The 25,683-nt window shown below is 41.7% G+C and overlaps 2 protein-coding genes across 2 annotated transcripts; one reads left to right on the plus strand and one right to left on the minus strand.

Moving 5' to 3' along the window:
- Positions 1-8,298: 8,298 nt before the first annotated feature.
- On the minus strand, positions 8,299-13,893 carry LOC120716701 (histone H4). Its single transcript, XM_040004291.1, has 2 exons — positions 13,815-13,893; positions 8,299-8,614 (listed from the first exon to the last, which is right to left on the minus strand). Exons 1-2 carry the CDS (start codon positions 13,834-13,836, stop codon positions 8,325-8,327), a joined length of 312 nt encoding a protein of 103 aa, XP_039860225.1. The 5' UTR covers positions 13,837-13,893; the 3' UTR covers positions 8,299-8,324.
- Positions 13,894-16,680: 2,787 nt separating this feature from the next.
- LOC120716686 (histone H2B 1/2-like) lies at positions 16,681-17,139 on the plus strand. The gene has a single exon (XM_040004265.1). The coding sequence runs from the start codon at positions 16,719-16,721 to the stop codon at positions 17,091-17,093; it is 375 nt and encodes a 124-aa protein (XP_039860199.1). The 5' UTR covers positions 16,681-16,718; the 3' UTR covers positions 17,094-17,139.
- The last annotated feature ends 8,544 nt before the right edge of the window (positions 17,140-25,683 follow it).

Raw genomic sequence — 25,683 nt, forward strand, 5'->3', positions numbered from 1 at the left:
CGATCAGCTTGCAAACTCCTCCTTGTGATGCTGTCAGCAGATCTAGAGTCAGTCTGTTCTGCAGTACCATCGTTCTGATGGCCTCTGTTCTCTGCTAAGGCCGTTCCCAGGGTCTTGGTCAAGTTGATTGTCGTAGCAGAGCATATCGGTTGATCTCCACATGTCCCGCACCTCAGCTACTCCAATGCCGGGGATCAAGCTCTGCAAGAATTTCACTCCTCCTCCCCAGATGCGAAACTCTCCCGGCACTCCAGTGTCCACTGTGATTCCAAAAGGATTGGGGGAGGCGATGTCCACCCCACGTCTCCGTCAGCTGCTGGGGTGGTGGTCAATACTTTGCATGAAGAAGACGTGATCTGATAATTGCACCAGGGCGCACACACCCCCCCACCCCCCCCATCTCTCAGGGAGCGACAGATAAGCCTTATTGCCACATAGGAAGTACCAGTCAGCCAAGACTCTGGTTCCTCTACTGCTGGGTGCTGTCCGTGCACATCCTGTCTGGTACTGAGTCTTTGTTTGTAGTGGCATCCGGTAGCTGTAGTTGGAGCGACAGTTGAGGCTCATCAGCGTCGTGCTTCTGGCACAGGTTGCGTTGATTGAACAGGCCATACACTTCCTCTCATCCCTCGGTGGGCAGAAAGTGTATATGTATCTACATAGGTGAGTAGGCAGCTCCCCCACTGCCCGCGATCCATTGTTCATCACACATACTGGCAGTTGCGCTGCGTCCAGTTTTGGTAAGTTATAATTCACATCAGGCAGTGGGGTCTGGAGACCTGGGCCAGGTCAGTAGGTATGGTCTGGTCCGAAATAGTTCACATCCGTGAGTGACGATGACCTCCAGGTTGGGCGTTTGCTGGGATGCTGTAGTTGGCTTGGACCAATGAGTACCGTAGCCTGGATTGTTGCCAGGCCCAACAAGGCACCAACTGCGATTTTTCCGGTATGGCTGTTGGCCAATGACCAGAAGGGGACGTCTGCGAGGATAGGGGCATATGGGCACATACATAGCAGTCAGTTTTATTATTCAAGCGAGCTGTAGTGTTCATAAACTGCCACCAGAAATTAGTGGCATATCCATGGGGAAACTTGGTGTGCTTTCCTTTGTCGTATAGTGTCTGCCTTTCCTTCATATAGGACGTGAACTTGTTGTCCCTCAGTGAAACAAAGATGAGGAGCCCGGCCAGGTCAAGCCAACTGCAGTGATAAGCAGCCAACACCTCATGACAACAAAACACACCCTCCTGTTGTGAGTAGAACTCTCGGCCAGAAAGGCTGATCCCCTCCACCGAGCAGGATCACAAACAATTGGCGAGCCTGTGTCGACTGAGTTTAGATGGCTTCACTTACTCTCCCTGCAGTGGCTCTGATGGGATCCAAGATGGTCGTTCCGCTATTTTGCAAGCGGTAGGTGGTAGTGAGAGAAATTGGTATGGTCCCTCCCACCTTGGTGAGCTCCAGTTTTTCTTTGGAGCACCTTGATCAGAACCCAGTCATGGCCTTACGGGCTGTAATCTGCAAGACCACTGGAGAGACATCATCAGGTTTTGTTGATTATGTACAGTGATCTCTTTGTTTTCCAACAACTTAGACATCCATTCTGCTAATGTAGGTTTCTTCTGATTGATTTGTCTATTGGTTCACTGGTGATGGGCAGTGGGCAGTGGGAATGGCCTCCCATGAATGATTTCAAATGGAGTTAGTTTCTGGGAGCCCTGCGTTAAACGCATCCACATTTTCACTAAACCCAAACATTCAGGCCACGGCCTTCCTGTTTCTGCCATGCACTTCCTGAGCCTTTGTTTTATAGTGCCGTTAGTTCTCTCTACAAGGCCAGCACTTTGTGGGTGATACGCACAGTGGTGTTTTATGCTGAAACCGAGTGCTTCAGAGACCTTGGTGATGACATCATTTACAAAATGAGTGCCGTTGTCTGACCGTATCAAAGCTGGGATGCCATATGTGGGTATGAAGTGGTTGCACAGACATTTTGCTACTGAAATTGCATCTGCCTTTTTCACTGGGTAGATTTCTGGCCACTTTGAGAATACATCTATAACCACTAGGGCGTGTTTCGACCCTTGGCATTCGCTTAGCTCAATAAAATCCATATGAATTGTGTGAAAAGGATAAGGTGGAGTGGGAAAATAGCCTCTTTTTGGTCTCAGGTTTCCCTGAGCATTATATTTTTGACACGTCATGCACGTTCTGACAAATTGTTTTGCTGAGGTCTCAAAATTTACAGTGTAGAAATGTGTGTTGACAATACTAGTCATTCCCCCGTTGACAAATGCGTTGAGCCATGTGTTACTAATGCTTGCTTGTTTTGTGGAGAGTTTGGCAACACTGGCTTGCCATAGCACATCATTAAATCGTTTGTCAGAACTGCAAACCGTGTTTTAGCCATTTTGTCTGCTCAGCTGTGCTTGCTGCTTTTTGTTCATTTTTCAACACATCCAGTGGAATCTGATGTGTGTGTACTGCCATCACTGTAATGTTTGGCATTTGTGCTGCCTGTTTTGGCTGCTCTGTCAGCAAAAGTTGTTGCCTCTAGAATGAAAGAGCCATCAGTTTTTGTGCGCTGCACACTTACATAATGCGAGTTGTTGTGGTAATGTATTACAGTCAGTAGGTGTTGTAACAGGTTGGCATGCTGAACCGGTTTTCCGGTTGATGTAATCATTCCTCTGTTTGCCAAATTTTTGCGAAATGATGCACAGCAGAGAAAACATACTGGCTGTCTGTAATGTAATGTTTTATTTCGCTTTGTTTTTGTGCATCTCACATGCGCGTATCACAGCTATCAGTTCACGCTCTGTGCAGAATATGAAGAAGAAAGTGGTTTTGCTTCTATTATCCTACTGTCTGTGGTCACTGCGTAACCTACACAATTTCGGCCTGTCTGGTCTTTAGAGGCTGATCCATCCACAAAGACATCACTAAAACCAGCTTGTGGTTCAGTATAGATATCTGGGCGGGGCTTGGTGTCTTTGTCTAATTCTGCGTGGCAGGCGTGCAGATCTCCATCACCTGGTGTGCTCACTAGAGTCCCTGGATTCAGTGTGCCACATCTTTCCAATGTGATGTGAGACTGTGATAGTAAAATGCCTACATACGATAGCTGTCTGGCATGAGTTAGGTAAGAGAGATTGGCTTGCAGCAGTATAGATGTGACAGCATGTGGAACCTTGACAACTAGTTTGTGCCCTAAAACAATGTCTGCTGACTTCTTCACTGCTTCTTCTGCTGCTGCTGCGCACGCTTGCACGCACGTTGGCAGGCCAGAAGCTACAGCATCTAACTTACATGAGTAGAATGCTAGGGGTCGCTGTTTGTCACCGAAAGCCTGTGTCAGAACTGCCTTCATGTAGCCAGCCCCCCCATCAACATACAGTGAGAACGGCTTGTCATTATCAGGCAGTTGCCAGGACTATGTTTGTTTGTAAAGCCATTTTTTAAATTAGTGAATGCTTGTGTCTGCCTCTACCGGTCCACGTATCGTGTCTCTTAAAGCAGGTCTCTGCCCTAGATCATGTCTTGCAATGGCTGAACAGTCAGTGCATACTCTGGGATCCAGCTCTACAGAAATTACACAAGCCTAAAAAGCTCATCATCTGCTGTTTTGTTGTTGGGTTTGGGTGTGTTTTGCACTGCCAGCTTTCTGGTTCCCAGCAGTGTTTTGCCCTGGCCTGTGAGTGTGTGTCCAAGATAGATAACCTTATCACTCCACAGCTGCAGCTTGTGCTGTGAGACTTTGTGACCTTGTTCAGCCAGGTGCTGTAACACAGCGAGTGTGTTATCTTTACACGCCTGCTGTGAATGACCGGTTATTAAAATGTCATCTACATACAGCAAGTACTGACCTAACTGTGGGAGTTTTACAGTTAGACATTGACTTCTTCAGCGCCTCTGCATAGTGAGTTGGACTATTCTGAAAACCCTGTGGCAAACAAATGTATGTGTACCTCTGACTCTCAAAAGTGAAGCCAAACAATGGCTGCGAGTCTGGATGTAGTGGTACGGAGAAGAAAGCGTTTGAGAGGTCAATTACTGAGAACCACTGTTCTTTTGGTGTGACCTGATTTAAAATAGTGTGTGGATTCGCAACCACAGGTGGAATCTGTTCAGTCACCTCGTTTATAGCTCTCAGGTCATGTACTAGACGGTATGTACCCATGGTAGCTTTTTTAACAGGAAAGATAGGAGTGTTACAAGTGGCTGTCTTTGTTTTTATTAGAATTCCTGCCTTCTCCATGTCCGCTATCACTGGGCGGATGCCATGTCTTGCCTCTGTAGTGAGTGGGTATTGAGATATCAGTGGTCTGTGTTTTGAGAGAGGTTTTACTCTTACTTCATCTGCATTTTTTATAAGTCCTACATCAGCAGGGCCTGTAGACCAAAGAGTTTTAGGCAACTGAGCTAGTGCTGCCTGGTGTCATTCAGTTAGTTTGGGCGTGTGTTGCAGCAACATCGGCTAGATGCACTGTAGGTCTGACTGCGACCAGCCAACCCAGTGTGTACCGGAGACAACCCGTCCGACGGCCTTGCAGCCGGCCTTCATGAGTGTCTGCCATTTTTTCATAAGTGTCTGCTTCAACCCTGGCTAACACATTTCCTAAATCTTTCCAGTCTGAGTGATTGTCATGCGCTACAGACACATGTGGTTTAGCCATGCGGTTCAAAGCTCTCACTTCTGCTGACTGAATTACAGAGCACACTGCATTTCCCGACTTTGTGATATACAGGTGCTGTAAGGTCAAACTCTGTTGTCCTAGCTTCCACACTTGCTGATCATAAGGTGGATCTGGGCCTGGAGTTTGTTTAAACCTCAACGTGTTGTGATACTCGGTTGGTTTCTGGAAAGTGGATGTGGCGGGTGTATGTTTGACGGGCCACATCGTGTAGTGCTGTTAGCTCTGGCAACGCGAGAGTCAGTAGTAATGTGGAACACCGTGGCCTTGAGAGAGACACACGCGGCTACTGTGTACTGTGTTACTATTATCTGGCTCTGGTGCGTTGTCATTTAGCATACACTCGGCAGTCATGCCATTCTCTTCCGGTATCACACCTATCTTAAGTTTTTGTCAGAGCGTCCCTACATAGCAGATTTACTGGACACGACGGGTCATATATGCATTTAATTAAGCACCTGCGGCCACTTTCTGTATGTACTAGTTCTAAAGGGGCAGTTAGCTGTTGTACAGTGGTGTGGCCTGTGGCTGATTTTACAACTAATTTGTCCTTTGAAAATTGTAAGTTGTTAGGTGGCTACCTCAAAACTGTTTTGCATGCTCCTGTGTCGCATAGCATTTTGATTTGCTACCCGTTCACATGGATCAGCAGCATTGGCTTGTGTTCTGACCCTAATAGCAATTGCTCTAATGTTAAAAACTTCTCCTCCCTCGTCAATATTCAATGTCTTGTGTGCTGTCTAGTTACATATCACTGTGCTCCATAGATTCGCCACTGTTTTTGCCTGCCATTATGTCTCCTACCATTTTTTCTCTGTGGCTTACTCCTGCAATCTTCGTGCAAAGTGACCTTCTCTTCCACAGTTGAAGCAGGCATTGTCTCTATTATATCTACTGTCTCTGTTTGGTGTTTTGTGGCCTTTATGCCGGTTACCTTGCTTCCCTCTCTGTCTCTGATAGCCTCCTGTAAATGCAAGGAAACCTGTCTCTGAATCTATGGCGAAGACGTTAGTGTTATTTTTCTGTTTGTGCACTTTTGTGGCGTGTTCAGCGTGCAACAGAGCGTCCTGCAGGTTGCCAGTGTTCATTGTGACCCAATGTTTCTCTACATGTGCTCTGATTGGTGGGAGAAGGCCGTTTAGAAATGCATTTTTTAACTGCTGCTGGAATGGCGTTGCATCGCCATCAGCATAGTCTAACCCTGAATGCTGCCTGAAGACTGGGCGCAGGCGGTCTAGAAAGTCTGATGCAGTTTCATTGTCTTTCTGTTTCACCTCTCCTATTTTATTGTAATTAGGCTTGGGGGCTAGCTGTAGCTTCACACGTTCGTAGAAGTTATGTAGTTGGCCTTCTAGGTCAGGGTCACCTGCACGCAGAGGTTGTGGCCCGTTACCGATTACTAAAGAGTCTAAGGGGTTATTAATTGCACCCCCAGTGAAAGAGCCTTTCACTGAGCCGAACTTCAAACCTAAAAGATCTTGAAGCACCTGGTACATTTCATGACTGTTTAAATACCATCCATCCATCCATTCGCTTCCGCTTATCCTTTTCAGGGTCGCGGGGGGCGCTGGAGCCTATCCCAGCTGTCATAGGGCGAAAGGCGGGGTACACCCTGGACAGGTCGCCAGTCTGTCGCAGGGCCAACACACAGGGACAGACAACCATTCACACTCACATTCACTCACACCTAGTGACAATTTGGATTAATCAATTAACCTATCCCCACAAGCTGCATGTCTTTGGACGGTGGGAGGAAGCCGGAGTACCCGGAGAGAACCCACGCAAACACGGGGAGAACATGCAAACTCCACACAGAAAGACCCCGGCCTGATGGTGGAATTGAACTCAGGACCTTCTTGCTGTGCGGCAACAGTGCTAACCACCGTGCCACCGTGCTGTTTAAATACCACTGAGTCCTAATCGCTTCAACTGCTCTCTTCCATGTGTCAAAGCCGTCATACAGAGGCGGGACATCTTTAAGACCATTTCTCACACCTGTAAACATAAACTACTCTACGCTTTTTTGTGCTGCCACTTTATTCACTTTTAGTCACTTAGTTATTTATTCACCTATTCAGTCACTTTAATTTAAAAACTGTGTATATGCTGTGTATTTATCTCATTCTTATTGCCTGTTTATGCCCTCTCCTTGTCTTCAACGTCATGCTGCTCCATTGTATCTTAATTGCCCCTTGGGGATAAGGGGTAATTATTTTTGTGTGTGTGTATAAAGCAAATTCCAAAAAACAAATTGAAAACAGTGCTGAACACAAGTGTTGCTCTGGCCAGTTAAATCATTTTTGACAGTTCCTTTACTGTGTGTAAAATGGAAGTGTTCGGGTGTGTGTGCGGGGTATCTCAGAGTATCTCACCGCTTCTTAGCTCGCATGCCCATGTTAACAGATAGGGCCACCTTGTGGTATGGCATGAAACTACGTTAATTTGCAGCAACAGCATTCCTTCCTGTTTGTTTTTTGTTTTTTTTTAAAGCAGTAATGTAACAAAGCCCTTGGCGAACCTGATGCACCCACAAACTGATGCAACTGAATTAAATTCTGCTGTCATTATGATTTAACCTTACAGGAACATTACAATATGTATTTGTAAATGTATGTAATGATTTGAAATGTATGGGATTCTGTTTGTTTTTCACTTTGTGCTGATAATGAATAAAAACTGTTGAATCATAAAGGGGTTTGGATAATTAGCACATTCCCTAGAACTGTTTCAGCTGCTTGACAGGCTTAATTCAGTGCAATGTACAACAAAATGAAAAATAAAAAAAGTGTTTTTAATGTTGATAATCACAGGTTCCCATCTGTTTTGCACCGGTTTTTAATCTTTCTCAGAGTTCGTGTCATCAGAATTGTTGTACACGGTCAAGGCTAGAAACTGTTTTCAGTAAGTTCAAACGTAAATATTTAAGAGCCTAAATGTCTGAAAAGGTAGCATTCATTAAATTAGCGCAGGCTTATTCTGACCTATCGCAACAGTCCACTTCACTGTACACTGAAACGGACAGAGCGGCTGCTCTCTCACTGCTGGTTGAGTCAGTGGAGCCTCAGGCAGCAGTCATCTTTATGGCAGTAATCTTTTGAAGAAGCCTGTATATAATCACTATCTCCTTCCTTTAATACTAAATATTTGTTACCCACGTGGTACACTGAGCTTTCTGCAGTGAAGTTCTTGACAAAAATAAGTTGCAAACACATTCAGAATTTGTGTGCTACATGTCATGAATAGTTGCCGATTTGGATGCAGGTCACGTGGAAGCCAGACGAGGGAGATGTTACGCAGAGAATAAAGCTGTGACAGTAACCTGAGAATACGGTGTCATGTCTGCCTCAACACTACGGTCAGTATGTGGCCCACTTAAAAAAAAAAACAAAAAAAAAAAACCAAATAAAAAAACAGGAAAAAAACCCCACCTACCGCAACTACTGCAGAGCTGTATCACACATCAAAAGCTTTTTCCAATACGGGTTCCAAGTCAGATTGACCATTTATATGAAAAGAAGTTTGATAGAACTTGACTAGACACAAACAAAAGAGATAGGATCAGCTCTACAGAAGAGGTGGGTGGCCCTGAAAAGGACCTTTGTTGCCGTTGTTGTTGTCAGTGCAGTAAGCTTAACCACCAAAGCCGTACAGAGTGCGGCCCTGTCTCTTGAGAGCGTACACCACATCCATGGCGGTGACGGTCTTTCTCTTGGCGTGCTCTGTGTAGGTTACGGCGTCGCGGATGACGTTCTCCAGAAACACCTTCAACACGCCACGGGTCTCCTCGTAGATCAGCCCAGAAATACGCTTCACACCACCACGGCGAGCCAGGCGGCGGATAGCTGGCTTAGTGATGCCCTGGATGTTATCACGAAGCACCTTACGGTGACGCTTTGCGCCTCCTTTGCCGAGTCCTTTACCTCCCTTTCTTTTTTTTCTTTTTTTTTTTAAATTACTTTATTTAAATATCAAAATTCACAATTACAAATACACATAATACAAGCACCATGCACAAATTATTCACATCTTATTTTACATATTACAATAATAAAAGCTCCCACGGCAAATCATTTCCTAATTTCATATCTCTCGTTTTTCTTCTTCTCAGCTCAGTAACAATGTTTTTACATACGGTGAAACTACTTATCATTTTTTGTTCTATAACACCTTTAGCTCTTGTTTTCCATATGTGGACATTTATAATACACATGACCAACCAAAACAATCTTCTTTTATTTTCACTCATCTTTTCTTTAAACAAACCATATCTTACTGATTTTATATTATTTTCAATATTAAAACCTAGTTTTTCCATCCTCTTTCTTATTTCAACCGTCCTGTAACACGATATCAATAGATGATCAAGAGTTTCGTCTTCATCACAGTTCTCCATAGGGCATTTCTTAGTGGTAACGAAGCAACTCCACAGAACCACAGCTCTTACTGGGAGACGTCCGACAGAGATAAGCCACACTGTATCTCTCATGTTCTCGGATATTACTTTGTCATATATGTTTTTAACTATTTTCTGATTTTCTTCTTTTTCCACTGCCTTGTATTGTATCATACCTTCATTTTTTTTTAGATTGATTTTATTATATATCTGTTTTGAATTTAATTGTAAAAGATTTAAGTCTTCCAATTTCCACTGATCCACAAGATCTCCAAACACAAGTTTAAAGTATGGCACTCCCGTTCGGGCTCTCCCTTTCATTTTTTTCCACAGAGATTCCTTCCCTTGGATCCAGTGGGTGCTCCGCTCAATTGCGCTATATACATTTTTTATAAAAGGAATCATCAAAATAACGCTAAGATCTGGCGCTCCTAATCCTCCATTTTCTTTTCCTTTATACATTAATTTCCTCTGTGTTACTTCGCGGTTTGTCCCCCAAATCAATTTGGTACACAATTTACTTAATTTAATAACAGTTTTGTGAGGAGGGGGAAAGACAGTAGCCAGAAACAACAACTTTGAGACTACGTGTGTTTTCACAATATTCACACGCGCTTTATAGTTTGTATTTTTATTGTCCCATTTAGCTACTTCGTTTTCTATTTCACTCTCTTTCTTTTTCCAATTCAAAAGACATGGATCATTTTTAGTAATCCAAATACCTAAAATCTTCATCTCCTTGTTAACTTTTAAATCGATTACAGGTTCTTTTAAGTTTTGTCCAAACCAAACTCCTTCGGTCTTTTCCTGGTTTAGCTTAGCACCAGAAGCTTGTTCGTATTTTGTTAGCAAATCTTTAAGTATTGATAGCTCCTTTTGATCTTTAATAATTACAGAGACATCGTCCGCATAAGCAAGGGCAGTCACCTTATAGGTGTCATTTAGGATGTATCCAGTAAAACGGCTATCACTATTGATCGTTTTAAGTAACGGATTTATTGCTAGAACATATAAGGCTGCGCTTAAAGGACATCCTTGTTTCACTCCACATTCGACATGGAAGGGTTCGGTCAGTCTTCCGTTTACTTTAATCTGGACAAGGGATTTTTTATATAATACTTTAATCATGGAGATGAAGGTTTCAGGCATATTATACGCTTTCATTACTTCCCACAAATAAGAGTGGGAGATGTAATCAAAGGCTTTCCTTTGGTCGAGACTTAAAATAAAAAATTCTTTATCTTTTCTACTATATATTATTTCACGCAGAGTACATAAGTTATCCCACATCAGACGACCTCTTATTGCACACGTTTGCTCTTTTTCTATAATTTTATCTAATACCTCTTCAAACCTATTCATAATTATTTTAGCAAATATTTTATAATCAACATTCATTATTGTCAATTGTCTATAATTATTTATATTATCTCTTTCCCCCTTCTTATATAGCAAACACATTAATCCATTATAAAAGGAGTCACCCAAAGTTCCCTCATGCATGCCTTCATTAAAAACAGTGGCTAAAAATTCGGATATTTCATTAACAACTACTTTATAAAATTCGGACGGAAGTCCATCTAAACCAGGGGTTTTGTTTATGTTTAACTGACTGATCACACATTCTACCTCCTCTTTAGTAATATTTCCTAAAAGTGAGGTATATTGGATGGAGTCCAGAGGCTCTATTTTACTTAACAGATATTTTACTGCACTTGTTTTTGTAGATAACGGAGAGAACATATGGGCACATAGCCTTCTGATAACTCGCCTTTTATCTACTTCTTTTACAAAGGAGTTTCCTCCCTCATCTCTTATAGAAGAAATGAAATCATTATTACGTTTCTTTTGGTTAGCACCAATCATATAATCTTTATTACCATTTATATCACCTCCCATTGTTTTTTGTATGTTAAATAATATTTCATTATTTACTTTTTCAATACTAACTCTAAGTTCTTCAATCTGGTTCTCTTCATCCTCTTTTCTAAATTTTTTATTCTTCAACAATATGTATTGATTTACTTGTTCGTTATACTTTATATTTTTTGCATAATTTATTTCTCTACATTTAAATTTAAAAAAATTTCGCATCCGTTCTTTCAGTATCTCCCACAATTGTATATCAGATGTTGTGAGTTTTTTAAGTTGCAAAACTTTCACAATTTCTACCTTTAATTCCAAAACTAGTGCCCCGTCACTTAGACAGCTCGTATTTAATTTCCAATAAGTGGAAGGGGGGTCAGTGCCACACAAAATCGTAGCTCTGACTACCTTATGATCAGAGAACTCAGTTACGAAATCATTATATCTTAAAGCTACAATCTCGGAAGATATATAAATCCTATCTATTCTAGTTTTAGAGGATGAGTCAAACCTTGTAAAATGAATTGTCTGAGGGTTTAAGATCCTATATAAATCCCTAAGAGATGCGTCATTACATATTTGTGTAAGTAGTTTGCCTTCCCTGGACTCTTTGAAAATCGTACTAGCAATCCTATCATTCTCTTCCGTAACCATATTAAAATCCCCACATAAAACAGTATTAAACCCACATTCCAACAAATGTCTCATTTTCTTTAGTAATTGCATTTTCTTTGTTCTTTCTGGTGCGGTATACACATTAATTAACCGAAATTTTTGACCACCATAATGGCAATCAACAAGTAAAAGCCGTCCTGGTATTATATCTCTTTTCTTTATGATGTTCACATGAGTGTTTTTGAAGAAGAAGCCCACCCCGTCTGCACTATCTTCCCCTATTGAGACTACTGAGTGGCTTGGACCCCATAATTTAATCAGCTCTTCAATATCTTCATTGGTTTTCAATCTTAATTCTTGTAGACATAGTATGTCATAGTCCAGTTTTTGCAGAAAAAGCACTTTCTTCTTTCTTAGTCTTTCTGATTGTAACCCTCTAACATTCCATGTTATTATTTTAAGAGTACTCATATTTATGTAGTAGAAGGGTTATTCAGTAGAGGGAGGGAACATTGTAGATTCAATATTACCTTGCGGAGGGCTGGATCGATCGTCTTTTCTCTTATCTCTGCCATAAGACGCCATCGAGACACTTCTTTTCCTTCCTCCTGACGTTGTTTCATTGACTAATTCTTCCATCGCAGGATGCTGTTTGTTAAGAAAGATCCCTATTTGTGGATCCACATCATCTTGTCCTGCAGGGTCATCCGTAGGAGAAATCTCCACAGGAGTCGAAATGGGTGATTCTTCACTATCACTTGCACTTAGGTAGCTTTCTGACGAATATTCTTCCTCGCTTTTCCGTCGCTCGTCATCGCTCTCACATTCCACATCAGAGGTCTGTGAGAAGGATTGATCTCCAGGTTCCTCTCCACCTCCAACTGCCATTTCTTCGGGTTGTCTTGAAAGTGTCAAATCCTCCTTCATGTTGTTATTGTGTGTCTGCGGCTCCGTTACTCCCGGAAGATTTGTTGTGTTACAACTGCCTGGTTCTTGTCCTGAGGTAGTATCTGAGACAGCCAATGGATTTATCGAGGACACATTTCCATGTGTGGGCCTTTCCTGTAGCGGGGCTGGATTTAAAGCTACTGACAGCGCTGAGGTGGTTGGAAAGTTCCTGCGAAAAGCACTCGTGGAGGGCTGCTGGGAAGCTTTAGTCATATTTGCAAATGATTTGGGACATTTAAAGAAAGTGTGTCCTTTCGCACCACAAGGTTCAAGGTTCAAGGTTCTTTATTTGTCACATGCATAGTTATACAAGTATAACACACAGTGAAATGTAGGCTGACACGCTCCTCGACATGTGCAAAAATTGGGGGGGGGGTGTAGAGGAAGAACATTATATATATATAAATATATATATATATATATACAGACATATAGTATATACACTGGGTGAATGTGCAGTAGTAGCAGCAAGCAGGTGAATTCTGTATATTAATATGAATAGACATCTGACTATTTTACAGGAGACAATATAAACATATTTAAAATTAAAGGAATTTGAAATGTACATTGTGCCTTGGTTTAGTGTCTGGAAGAGGGAGCAGAGGGAGCACTCACTTTCGTTTTGGCAAATGTTAGCCTTGTGGCCCAACTCACCACATTTCCAGCATCTGATAGTGGGGCATTCTCTCGCCTGGTGGTCTGGACCTTGGCAGATAAAGCACCTCGCCGATTGGCCAGGATAAATAATCCTGCCATTGTAGGGGCCCAACGAGATGGAATTAGGGATGGAGATTATATGCCCAACTTCATCTCTACGCATCCGAACTTTGTATTTTCGGACTCCATACCAGAATCCGAATTTATCTACTGGCTTGACTGGGGGTTGAAGAATCTCGCAGTACCTTTTAAGATACAGCTCGATGTCTTGGTCTGGAATCCTTCCAGTCCAGAATTTAACAACAAGAGTCACTACCTCTACCTGGACAGAAGACTCCACTTGCCAGTCTTTCCATTTCGGATGTGAAGCGTTGGAAAAAGAAATCTCCAAGAAGCGACGTAAGGGCGCCTCTTGGGTGAAACACAGCTCAAAATCCCGTTTATTGGGCAGAGCAATGAAAGAGTATATGTCCTGCACATTCAGCCAAGATGTTTGCAATAACAGCTCTTCAGCAACATAATCACGGGTCGGGGGATCCCCGTCTCCGATGTACTTGAGTCTCACCCATAAATTGCTGAAGTTTGAAGCAAACGGTAATGGGGCATACGGGGGCATGGTTACAAAAACTAATAACCTTTGCCACCCTTTCCTCTTCCACTCATTTTGGCTGTTCAGAAACGAATGTGAGGGGTTGCCGCCAGTGGATTTGCGAGCGGTCTGCTTGGTTCTTGCCATTCTTTCTCTCTTTGCCTTTCCTGCGTTTAAAACAGAAAATGTAACAAGCGGAGGAGACTCGCCGCTCTTAAAGTGTGTGACTGGCTGTGACGCGGTGCCGCTGCGGCTCGTGATTGGTGAGGGGCTCCACGTGGTGCTCAGCACCGCTCAGAGTAGCACCGCCCCGCCTAGGTGTGTGCTGCTCATTGGAGGAAGGTGCTTTGAAAAGGCGCGCTGCCGCGAGCCTGTCTGCGAATCACTGTCAGGAATCTGCGTATCAGAGAAGACACAGCTAAATACTTGAGAAATCTGGATCCAAATTCAGCGTACTACGATCCAAAGACGCGAGCAATGAGAGAGAACCCGTACTCCAACACTGGCAAGAACCCTGATGAAGTGGGGTACGCTGGAGACAACTTTGTTCGCTACAGTGGAACCACAATTTCCATGGCTCAAACACAATTGTTTGCATTAGGAGAAACCCAGGGCCAACCGCACCAGCATATAGTCTCATAAGGGGTCTGAGGATCTCATCTCAGTACCTAATGACAGTCAGGCTACCTCTGGCGAGCAAATGGAGGGCTGTGCGGCCCCCCCAAATAATTGCCACCCCACACCATTACTGACCCACTGCCAAACTGTTCATGCTGGAGGCGGTTGCAGGCAGCAGAATGTTCTCCACGGCGTCTCCAGACTCTGCCACATGTGCTCAGTGTGAACCTTCATTCATCTGTGAAGAGCACAGGGCGCCAGTGGCAAAGTTGCCAATCTTTGTGTTCTCTGGCAAATGCTAAACGTCCTGCACGGTGTAAGCACCAGTCTAAGTACAACCTCCACCTGTGGACGTAGGGCCCTCATGCCACCCTCATGGAGTCTGTTTCTGACCGTTTGAGCAGCACATTTGTGGCCTGCTGGAGGTCATTTTGCAGGGCTCTGGCAGTGCTCCTCCTGTTCTACCTTGCACAAAAGTGGAGGTAGCGGTGCTGCAGCTGGGTTGTTGCCCTCCTACGGCCTCCTCCACGTTTCCTGATGTACTGGCCCGTCTCCTGCTAGCACCTCCATGCTCTGCACACTACGCTAACAGACACAGCAACCTTCTTGCCACAGTTGGCAATTGATGTGTCATTCTGGATGAGCTGCACTACCTAAGCCACTTGTGTGTAGACTTTGTCTCATGCTCCCGCTAGAGTGAAATCACTGCCAGCATTCAAAAGTGACCAAAACATCAGCGAGAAAGCATAGGTACTGAGAAGTGGTATGTGGTCACCACCTGCAGAACTACTCCTATATTGGGGATGTCTTGCTAATTGCCTATAATTTCCACCTGTTGTCTATTCCATTTGTACAACAGCATGTGAAACTGATTGTCAATCAGCGTTGCTTCCTAAGTGGACAGTTTGATTTCACAGAAGTGTGATTGACTTGGAGTTACACTATGTTGTTTAAGTGTTCCCTTTATTTTTTGAGTGCATTGAACACATTTTATAAGTGGTCAGAAACTTGTAAATAACTCATGAAAGAATAAAGTTACGTTGAAACCAAGCACACCATTGTTTTTCTTGTGACATTACCAATAAGTTTGATGTGTCACATGGCCCTCTTCCTATTGAAAAAAAACAAAAGTTGTATCCAAGATGGCCGACTTCTAAATGGCCACCATGGTCACCACCCATCTTGAGGAGTTTGCCCCCTCACATATACTAAAGTGCCACAAACAGGACTTTAATATCACCAACCATTCCCATGTTATTACGGTGTATCCATATAAATGGCCCACCCTGTACATCAGTCTCAAAACAAGATCAAAAATACTTTTTGGCTGTATATAAGACTTAGTTAGATAGGCAATTTTTACACTGTAGTATCTTGTTTTCTTTTTAAATTCTTCTTTCCATTCACCTAGCACCTTGTTACTTGTTTGGTGGATTGGGCCACAGATGGGTGAAGGGAGACATGAATTCTGGAGCTGGTGGTAGAGAGGCCAGCAGAGTGGTTGTGCTGCCACCAGCTGGCGAGGCTGTGACCTTTGCAGATCATCTGACAGTGCACCAAGAGGGATTGCCAGCATGCTCCCTCAGCAGTTCCGCTTAGTTACCTTTTTCTTTTGACATAATTTCTGTAAAAATTCATTAATTTATATTAGTAATAGCTTTCAACTTTCAGCACTACTTTAACAAACTTATTAAAGTGAGAAATGCAGGTTAAACACGCTCAATTTAAGTATACCTTAACTTATATGCTTCATTACTGCGTTTTTTGTTGTTGTTTTGTTTTTTTAGCTTACCAGATCAACTCAATTATAGAATGATAACTACTTGTTAGCATTTTTATGCTGGACAAATGTGCTGTCCTAAAAGCACAATTTGCTTTCTCACAGTGTTTCATTTAAAAACACAAAAAATATATCATAAAGTGTTAAGCACTATTCTCCACTCATAGACTTGGAGGCTTTGTGCTTAAGCTACACAATTCAGTTAAGTTCAGTTCAGTTCTAAAGTGCCAAGTCAACAGTGGCCTCAAGGCTTTTTATATTGGGGTCAAGACCCTACAATAATACCAAGGAAATAGGAAACTCCAACAATCATATGACCACCTATGAGCAAACACGTTGTTGACAGTGGGAAGGAAAAGCTCCCTTTTAACAGGAAGAAACCCCTGGCAGAAACAGACTCAGCCATCTGCTGCGACTGTTTGGGGCAAGGGGAAGAAGACAGGTTGAGAAGACACACTGTGAAGACTGGACCTAGCCTCCATGTTGTGCATGTTGTATAAAGCGAGCTGCTCTCTTTCACACAGCTCATTCGTTGCTGCAGAGTACCAAAGGAACAAAATGCCTGAACCCGCAAAGTCCGCGCCCAAGAAGGGCTCTAAGAAAGCCGTGACCAAGACCGCCGGCAAGGGCGGCAAGAAGAAGAGAAAGACCAGGAAGGAGAGCTACGCCATCTACGTGTACAAGGTGCTGAAGCAGGTCCACCCCGACACCGGGATCTCCTCCAAGGCCATGAGCATCATGAACTCGTTTGTCAACGACATCTTCGAGCGCATCGCTGCCGAGGCCTCTCGCCTGGCCCACTACAACAAACGCTCCACCATCACGTCCAGGGAGATCCAGACCGCAATGCGCCTGCTGCTCCCCGGTGAGCTGGCCAAGCACGCCGTGTCTGAGGGCACAAAGGCCGTCACCAAGTACACCAGCTCCAAGTAAACTGATCCTGCTGTCAGTCAACCCAACGGCTCTTTTCAGAGCCACCCACTCTGTCCTGAAGAGCATACATTCTACCTTCAAACGTGCAGTTACTATGTTGCCAACTACTGAAATCGCGGAAATGCTTCTTTGTCACTAGGTGCTATTGATCCGCTACATTGACCCAGACTCAGGAAATGTCTTGTGTGTGTTGTGGAACGATGACAAAGTAACTACAAATACAACATTAATGCCACTTTATGTTTGACAGTCTTTCAGTGCATTTCAATGGCTCCCCTGTGGGCGGCGCCTCCGCTGCATTTCCTGCAGGACTGAGAGGAGGAGAGCCACCTCTGTCCCCAAAGCCACTCTGCTTTTTAACTCCAGCCCTTAAGACCATTTCCCACACCTGTAAACATGAACTACTCTACGCTCTTTTTGTGCTGCCACTTTATTCACTTTTAGTCACTTAGTTATTTATTCACCTATTCAGTCACTTTAATTTAAAAACTGTGTATATGCTGTGTATTTATTATCTCATTCTTATTGCCTGTTTATGCCCTGTCCTTGTCTTCAACGTCATGCTGCTCCATTGTATCTTAATTGCCCCCTTTGGGGATAAGGGGTGATTGTGTGTGTGTGTGTGTGTGTGTGTGTGTGTGTGTGTGTGTGTGTGTGTGTGTGTGTGTGTGTGTGTGTGTGTATAAAGCAAATTCCAAAAAACAAATTGAAAACAGTGCTGAACACAAGTGTTGCTCTGGCCAGTTAAATCATTTTTGACAGTTCCTTTACTGTGTGTAAAATGGAAGTGTTTGGGTGCGTGTGCGGGGTATCTCAGAGTATCTCACCGCTTCTTAGCTCGCATGCCCATGTTAACAGATAGGGCCACCTTGTGGTATGTCATGAAACTACGTTAATTTGCAGCAACAGCATTCCTTCCTGTTTGTTTTTTTTTTGTTTTTTTTAAAGCAGTAATGTAACAAAGCCCTTGGCGAACCTGATGCACCCACAAACTGATGCAACTGAATTAAATTCTGCTGTCATTATGATTTAACCTTACAGGAACATTACAATATGTATTTGTAAATGTATGTAATGATTTGAAATGTATGGGATTCTGTTTGTTTTTCACTTTGTGCTGATAATGAATAAAAACTGTTGAATCACATAGAGGTTTGGATAATTAGCACATTCCCTAGAACTGTTTCAGCTGCTTGACAGGCTTAATTCAGTGCAATGTACAACAAAATGAAAAATAAAAAAGTGTTTTTTAATGTTGATAATCACAGGTTCCCATCTGTTTTGCACCGGTTTTTAATCTTTCTCAGAGTTCGTGTCATCAGAATTGTTGTACACGGTCAAGGCTAGAAACTGTTTCCAGTAAGTTCAAACGTAAATATTTAAGAGCCTAAATGTCTGAAAAGGTAGCATTCATTAAATTAGCGCAGGCTTCTTCTGACCTATCGCAACAAGCCTGTATATAATTACCATCTCCTTCCTTTAATACTAAATATTTGTTACCCACGTGGTACACTGAGCTTTCTGCAGTGAAGTTCTTGACAAAAATAAGTTGCAAACACATTCAGAATTTGAGTGTGCTACATGTCATGAATAGTTGCTGATTTGGATGCAGGTCACGTGGAAGCCAGGCGAGGGAGGTGTTACGCAGAGAATAAAGCGGTGACAGTAACCTGAGAATACGGTGTCAGACACAAACAAAAGAGATAGGATCAGCTCTACAGAAGAGATGGGTGGCCCTGAAAAGGACCTTTGTTGCCGTTGTTGTTGTTGTTGTTGTCAGTGTCAGTGCAGTAAGCTTAACCACCAAAGACGTACAGAGTGCGGCCCTGTCTCTTGAGAGCGTACACCACATCCATGGCGGTGACGGTCTTTCTCTTGGCGTGCTCGGTGTAGGTGACGGCGTCGCGGATGACGTTCTCCAGAAACACCTTCAACACGCCACGGGTCTCCTCGTAGATCAGACCAGAAATACGCTTCACACCACCACGGCGAGCCAGGCGGCGGATAGCTGGCTTAGTGATGCCCTGGATGTTATCACGAAGCACCTTACGGTGACGCTTTGCGCCTCCTTTGCCGAGTCCTTTACCGCCCTTTCTTTTTTTTTCTTTTTTTTTTAAAATCACTTTATCTAAATATCAAAATTCACAACTACAAATACACACAATACAAGCACCACACACAAACTACTCACATCTTATTTTACATATTACAATAATAAAAGCTCCCACGGCAAATCACTTCCCAATTTCATATCTCTCGTTTTTCTTCTTCTCAGCTCAGTAACAATGTTTTTACATACGGTGAAACTACTTATCATTTTTTTGTTCTATAACACCTTTAGCTCTTGTTTTCCATATGTGGACATTTATAATACACATCACCAACCAAAACAATCTTCTTTTATTTTCACTCATCTTTTCTTTAAACAAACCATATCTTACTGATTTTATATTATTTTCAATATTAAAACCTAGTTTTTCCATCCTCCTTCTTATTTCAACCGTCCTGTAACATGATATCAATAGATGATCAAGAGTTTCGTCTTCATCACAATTCTCCATAGGGCATTTCTTAGTAGTAACGAAGCAACTCCACAGAACCACAGCTCTTACTGGGAGACGTCCGACAGAGATAAGCCACACTGTATCTCTCATGTTCTCGGATATTACTTTGTCATATATGTTTTTAACTATTTTCTGATTTTCTTCTTTTTCCACAGCCTTGTATTGTATCATACCTTCATTTTTTTTTAGATTGATTTTATTATATATCTGTTTTGAATTTAATTGTAAAAGATTTAAGTCATCCAATTTCCACTGATCCACAAGATCCCCAAACACAAGTTTAAAGTATGGCACTCCCGTTCGGGCTCTCCCTTTCATTTTTTTCCACTAAGATTCCTTCCCTTGAATCCAGTGGGTGCTTCGCTCAAATGCGCTATATACATTTTTTATAAAAGGAATCATCAAAATAACGCTAAGATCTGGCGCTCCTAATCCTCCATTTTCTTTTCCTTTATACATTAATTTCCTCTGTGTTACTTCGCGGTTTGTCCCCCAAATCAATTTGGTACACAATTTACTTAATTTAATAACAGTTTTGTGAGGAGGGGGAAAGACAGTAGCCAGAAACAACAATTTTGAGACTACGTGTGTTTTCACAATATTCACACGTGCTTTATAGTTTGTATTTTTATTGTCCCATTTAGCTACTTCGTTTTCTATTTCACTCTCTTTCTTTTTCCAATTCAAAAGACATGGATCATTTTTAGTAATCCAAATACCTAAAATCTTCATCTCCTTGTTAACTTTTAAATCGATTACAGGTTCTTTTAAGTTTTGTCCAAACCAAACTCCTTCGGTCTTTTCCTGGTTTAGCTTAGCACCAGAAGCTTGTTCATATTTTGTTAGCAAATCCTTAAGTATTGATAGCTCCTTTTGATCTTTAATAATTACAGAGACATCATCCGCATAAGCAAGGGCTGTCACCTTGTAGGTGTCATTTAGGATGTATCCAGTAAAACGGCTATCACTATTGATCGTTTTAAGTAACGGATTTATTGCTAGAACATATAGGGCTGCGCTTAAAGGACATCCTTGTTTCACTCCACATTCGACATGAAAGGGTTCGGTCAGTCTGCCGTTTACTTTAATCTGGACAAGGGATTTTTTATATAATACTTTAATCATGGAGATGAAGGTTTCAGGCATATTATACGCTTTCATTACTTCCCACAAATAAGAGTGGGAGATGTAATCAAGGCTTTCCTTTGGTCGAGACTTAATATAAAAAATTCTGTATCTTTTCTACTGTAAATTATTTCACGCAGAGTACATAAGTTATCCCACATCAGACGACCTCTTATTGCACAATGTTTGCTCTTTTTCTATAATTTTATCTAATACCTCGTCAAACCTATTCATAATTATTTTAGCAAATATTTTGTAATCAACATTCATTATTGTCAATTGTCTATAATTATTTATATTATCTCTTTCCCCTTTCTTATATAGCAAACACATTAATCCATTATAAAAGGAGTCACCAAAAGTTCCCTCATGCATGCCTTCATTAAAAACAGTGGCTAAAAATTCGGATATTTCATTACAACTATTTTATAAAATTCGGACGGAAAGCCCATCTAACCAGGGTTTTGTTTAGTTTAACTGACTGATCGCACATTCTACCTCCTCTTTATGTAATATTTCCTAAAAGTGATGGTATATTGGATGGAGTCCAGAGGCTCTATTTTACTTAACAGGTATTTTGCTGCACTTGTTTTTGTAGATAACGGAGAGAACATATGGCACATAGCCTTCTGATAACTCGCCTTTTGTCTACTTCTTTAAAGGAGTTTCCTCCCTCATCTCTTATAGAAGAAATGAAATCATTATTACGTTTTTCTTTTGGTTAGCACCAATCATATAATCTTTATTACCATTTATATCACCTCCCATTGTTTTTTGTATGTTAAATAATATTTCATTATTTACTTTTTCAATACTAACTCTAAGTTCTTCAATCTGGTTCTCTTCATCCTCTTTTCTAAATTTTTTATTCTTCAACAATATGTATTGATTTACTTGTTCGTTATACTTTATATTTTTTTGCATAATTTATTTCTCTACATTTAAATTTAAAAAATTTTCGCATCCGTTCTTTCAGTATCTCCACAATTGTATATCAGATGTTGTGAGTTTTTTAAGTTGCAAAACTTTCACAATTTCTGCCTTTAATTCCAAAACTAGTGCCCCGTCACTTAGACAGCTCGTATTTAATTTCCAATAAGTGGAAGGGGGGTCAGTGCCACACAAAATCGTAGCTCTGACTACCTTATGATCAGAGAAATCAGTTACGAAATCATTATATCTTAAAACTACAATCTCGGAAGATATATAAATCCTATCTATTCTAGTTTTAGAGGATGAGTCAAACCTTGTAAAATGAATTGTCTGAGGGTTTAAGATCCTATATAAATCCCTAAGAGATGCGTCATTACATATTTGTGTAAGTAGTTTGCCTTCCCTGGACTCTTTGAAAATCGTACTAGCAATCCTATCATTCTCTTCCGTAACCATATTAAAATCCCCACATAAAACAGTATTAACCCACATTCCAACAAATGTCTCATTTTCTTTAGTAATTGCATTTTCTTTGTTCTTTCTGGTGCGGTATACACATTAATTAACCGAAATTTTTGACCACCATAATGGCAATCAACAAGTAAAAGCCGTCCTGGTATTATATCTCTTTTCTTTATGATGTTCACATGAGTGTTTTTTGAAGAAAAGCCCACACCGTCTGCACTATCTTCCCCTATTGAGACTACTGAGTGGCTTGGACCCCATAGTTTAATCAGTTCTTCAATATCTTCCTTGGTTTTCAATCTTAATTCTTGTAGACATAGTATGTCATAGTCCAGTTTTTGCAGAAAAAGCACTTTCTTCTTTCTTAGTCTTTCTGATTGTAACCCTCTAACATTCCATGTTATTATTTTAAGAGTACTCATATTTATGTAGTAGAAGGGTTATTCAGTAGAGGGAGGGAACATTGTAGATTCAACATTACCTTGCGGAGGGCTGGATCGATCGTCTTTTCTCTTATCTCTGCCATAAGACGCCATCGAGACACTTCTTTTCCTTCCTCCTGACGTTATTTCATTGACTAATTCCTCCATCGCAGGATGCTGTTTGTTAAGAAAGATCCCTATTTGTGGATCCACATCATCTTGTCCTGCAGGGTCATCCGTAGGAGAAATCTCCACAGGAGTCGAAATGGGTGATTCTTCACTATCACTTGCACTTAGGTAGCTTTCTGACGAATATTCTTCCTCGCTTTTCCGTCGCTCGTCATCGCTCTCACATTCCACATCAGAGGTCTGTGAGAAGGATTGATCTTCAGGTTCCTCTCCACCTCCAACTGCCATTTCTTCGGGTAATCTTGAAAGCGTCAAATCCTCCTTTATGTTGTTATTGTGTGTCTGCGGCTCCGTTACTCCCGGAAGATTTGTTGTGTTACAACTGCCTGGTTCTTGTCCTGAGGCAGCATCTGAGACAGCCAATGGATTTATCAAGGACAACATTTCCATGTGTGGGCCTTTCCTGTAGCGGGGCTGGATTTGAAGCTACTGACAGCGCTGAGGTGGTTGGAAAGTTCGTGCGAAAAGCACTCGTGGAGGGCTGCTGGGAAGCTTTAGTCATATTTGCAAATGATTTGGGAAATTTAAGAAAGTGTGTCCTTTCGCACCACAGAGGGAGCACTCACTTTCGTTTTGGCAAATGTTAGCCTTGTGGCCCAACTCACCACATTTCCAGCATCTGATAGTGGGGCATTCTCTCGCCTGATGGTCTGGACCTTGGCAGATAAAGCACCTCGCCGATTGGCCAGGATAAATAATCCTGCCATTGTAGGGGCCCAACGAGATGGAATTAGGGATGGAGATTATATGCCCAACTTCATCTCTACGCATCCGAACTTTGTATTTTCGGACTCCATACCAGAATCCGAATTTATCTACTGGCTTGACTGGGGGTTGAAGAATCTCACAGTACCTTTTAAGATACAGCTCAATGTCTTGGTCTGGAATCCTTCCAGTCCAGAATTTAACAACAAGAGTCACTACCTGGACAGAAGACTCCACTTGCCAGTCTTTCCATTTCGGATGTGAAGCGTTGGAAAAAGAAATCTCCAAGAAGCGACGTAAGGGCGCCTCTTGGGTGAAACACAGCTCAAAATCCCGTTTATTGGGCAGAGCAATGAAAGAGTATATGTCCTGCACATTCAGCCAAGATGTTTGCAATAACAGCTCTTCAGCAACATAATCACGGGTCGGGGGATCCCCGTCTCCGATGTACTTGAGTCTCACCCATAAATTGCTGAAGTTTGAAGCAAACGGTAATGGGGCATACGGGGGCATGGTTACAAAACTAATAACCCTTGCCACCTTTGCCTCTTCCACTCATGGTTACAGTTTCTTTTTTGAACGAGCAAAGTCGAATCCGTCGTTTCTTTTTTTTTAATAAAAACCTTTATTTTCAACATTCATGACAAATTAACAAGCAACAACACATAAAAAGTTTACATCAAAATACTTGGCAATGCTCAGAATAATTTACAATAGATACATTAATACAAAAGTTAAATTACTCAAACATGTTAACATTGATTATATCTTCAAAAGATCCCAAGGTAAAGGGCTATTCTTGTTTTGTTCTAAAGTCTTCCTCCCTTCTCAGGTCTGTAAGGATATTTTTGCACACAGCAACGCTATCTATCATTTTTTGCTCAATGACCACCTTGGCTCTGGTTTTCCAAAATGTGGGGTGTTAATGACACACTATGATAAGCCAAAAGAGGCGTCTTTTACTGTCGTACATTTTTCTTTAAACAGACCATATTTTATAGCTTGTATGTTGTTATCAATTTCAAAACCCATTTTAGTCATCTGTTGTCTGATCTCTACTGTTCTATAACAGGATAATAGTAAATGTTCAAGTGTTTCATCTTCGACACAACGTGACATAGGACATTCTTTGGTGGTAACATAACAGCTCCACTGAACCACCGCTCTAACGGGGAGATGTCCAACAGAAATCAACCACACAGTGTCTCTCATATTTTCAGAGATTAATTTGTCATAGATATTTTTAACTACTAGCGGGTATTCTTCTACGCCCACGCCCTATATTTTATCTGTCCTTCATTATTTTTACTATTAATTATATTGTATACTTGTTTAGTGCATACTTGTGTCCAGTTAATATTAAGGTCTTTCCACTGTCGCCAAAAAGGAGTTTATAATACGGTATATTGGATCTAGCCCTACCTTTTAATTTTCCCCATTGTGCTTCATTACCTCTAATCCACGGAGTTCCCCTATTAAGAGCGCTAAAAACATTTTTAATAAAAGGAATTCTCAAAGTGATACGGAGATCTGGCGCACCCAATCCACCACACTCTTGCCTTTATACATTAAGGTTCGTTTCGTTACCTCACGGTTTGTTCCCCATATTAATTTAACACACAATTTGTTTAAAAGTAAAAGTGATTTGTGAGGAGGAGGAAAAACCGTGGCAAGGAAGAGAAGTTTAGATACTATATGGGTTTTAACTATATTTACTCGCGCTTTATAGTTAGTATTTTTATTTTCCCATTTAGCTACTTCTTCTTTAATTTCACATTCCTTTTTAGACCAGTTTGACAAACAGGGGTCCCCTTTGTTGATCCAAATTCCCAAGACTTTCGTTTCGTCATTTACTTGTATGTTTTTTTCGGCTTTTGTAGTGAGGAACCAAACCACACGCCTTCTGTTTTTTCTGGGTTTAATTTTGCCCCTGATGCCAATTCATATTGTTTGAGGTGAAAAAACAACCTATCCAACTCGTCCTGGTTCCTAATAATAACTGTAACATCGTCGGCATAAGCCATAGCTGTCACTGTATAGCCATCATTAAAACAGTATCCTTTAATATTAATGTCTTTATTAATTAATTTCAATAAAGGATTGATGGCTAAGACATACAAAGCAGCACTTAGCGGGCATCCCTGTTTCACTCCACACGAAGCATGGAATTGTTCAGTCAAACTTCCA

This window comes from Simochromis diagramma, unplaced genomic scaffold (genome assembly GCF_900408965.1).
Source record: "Simochromis diagramma unplaced genomic scaffold, fSimDia1.1 OVJJ01000565.1, whole genome shotgun sequence".
NCBI lineage: Eukaryota > Metazoa > Chordata > Actinopteri > Cichliformes > Cichlidae > Simochromis > Simochromis diagramma.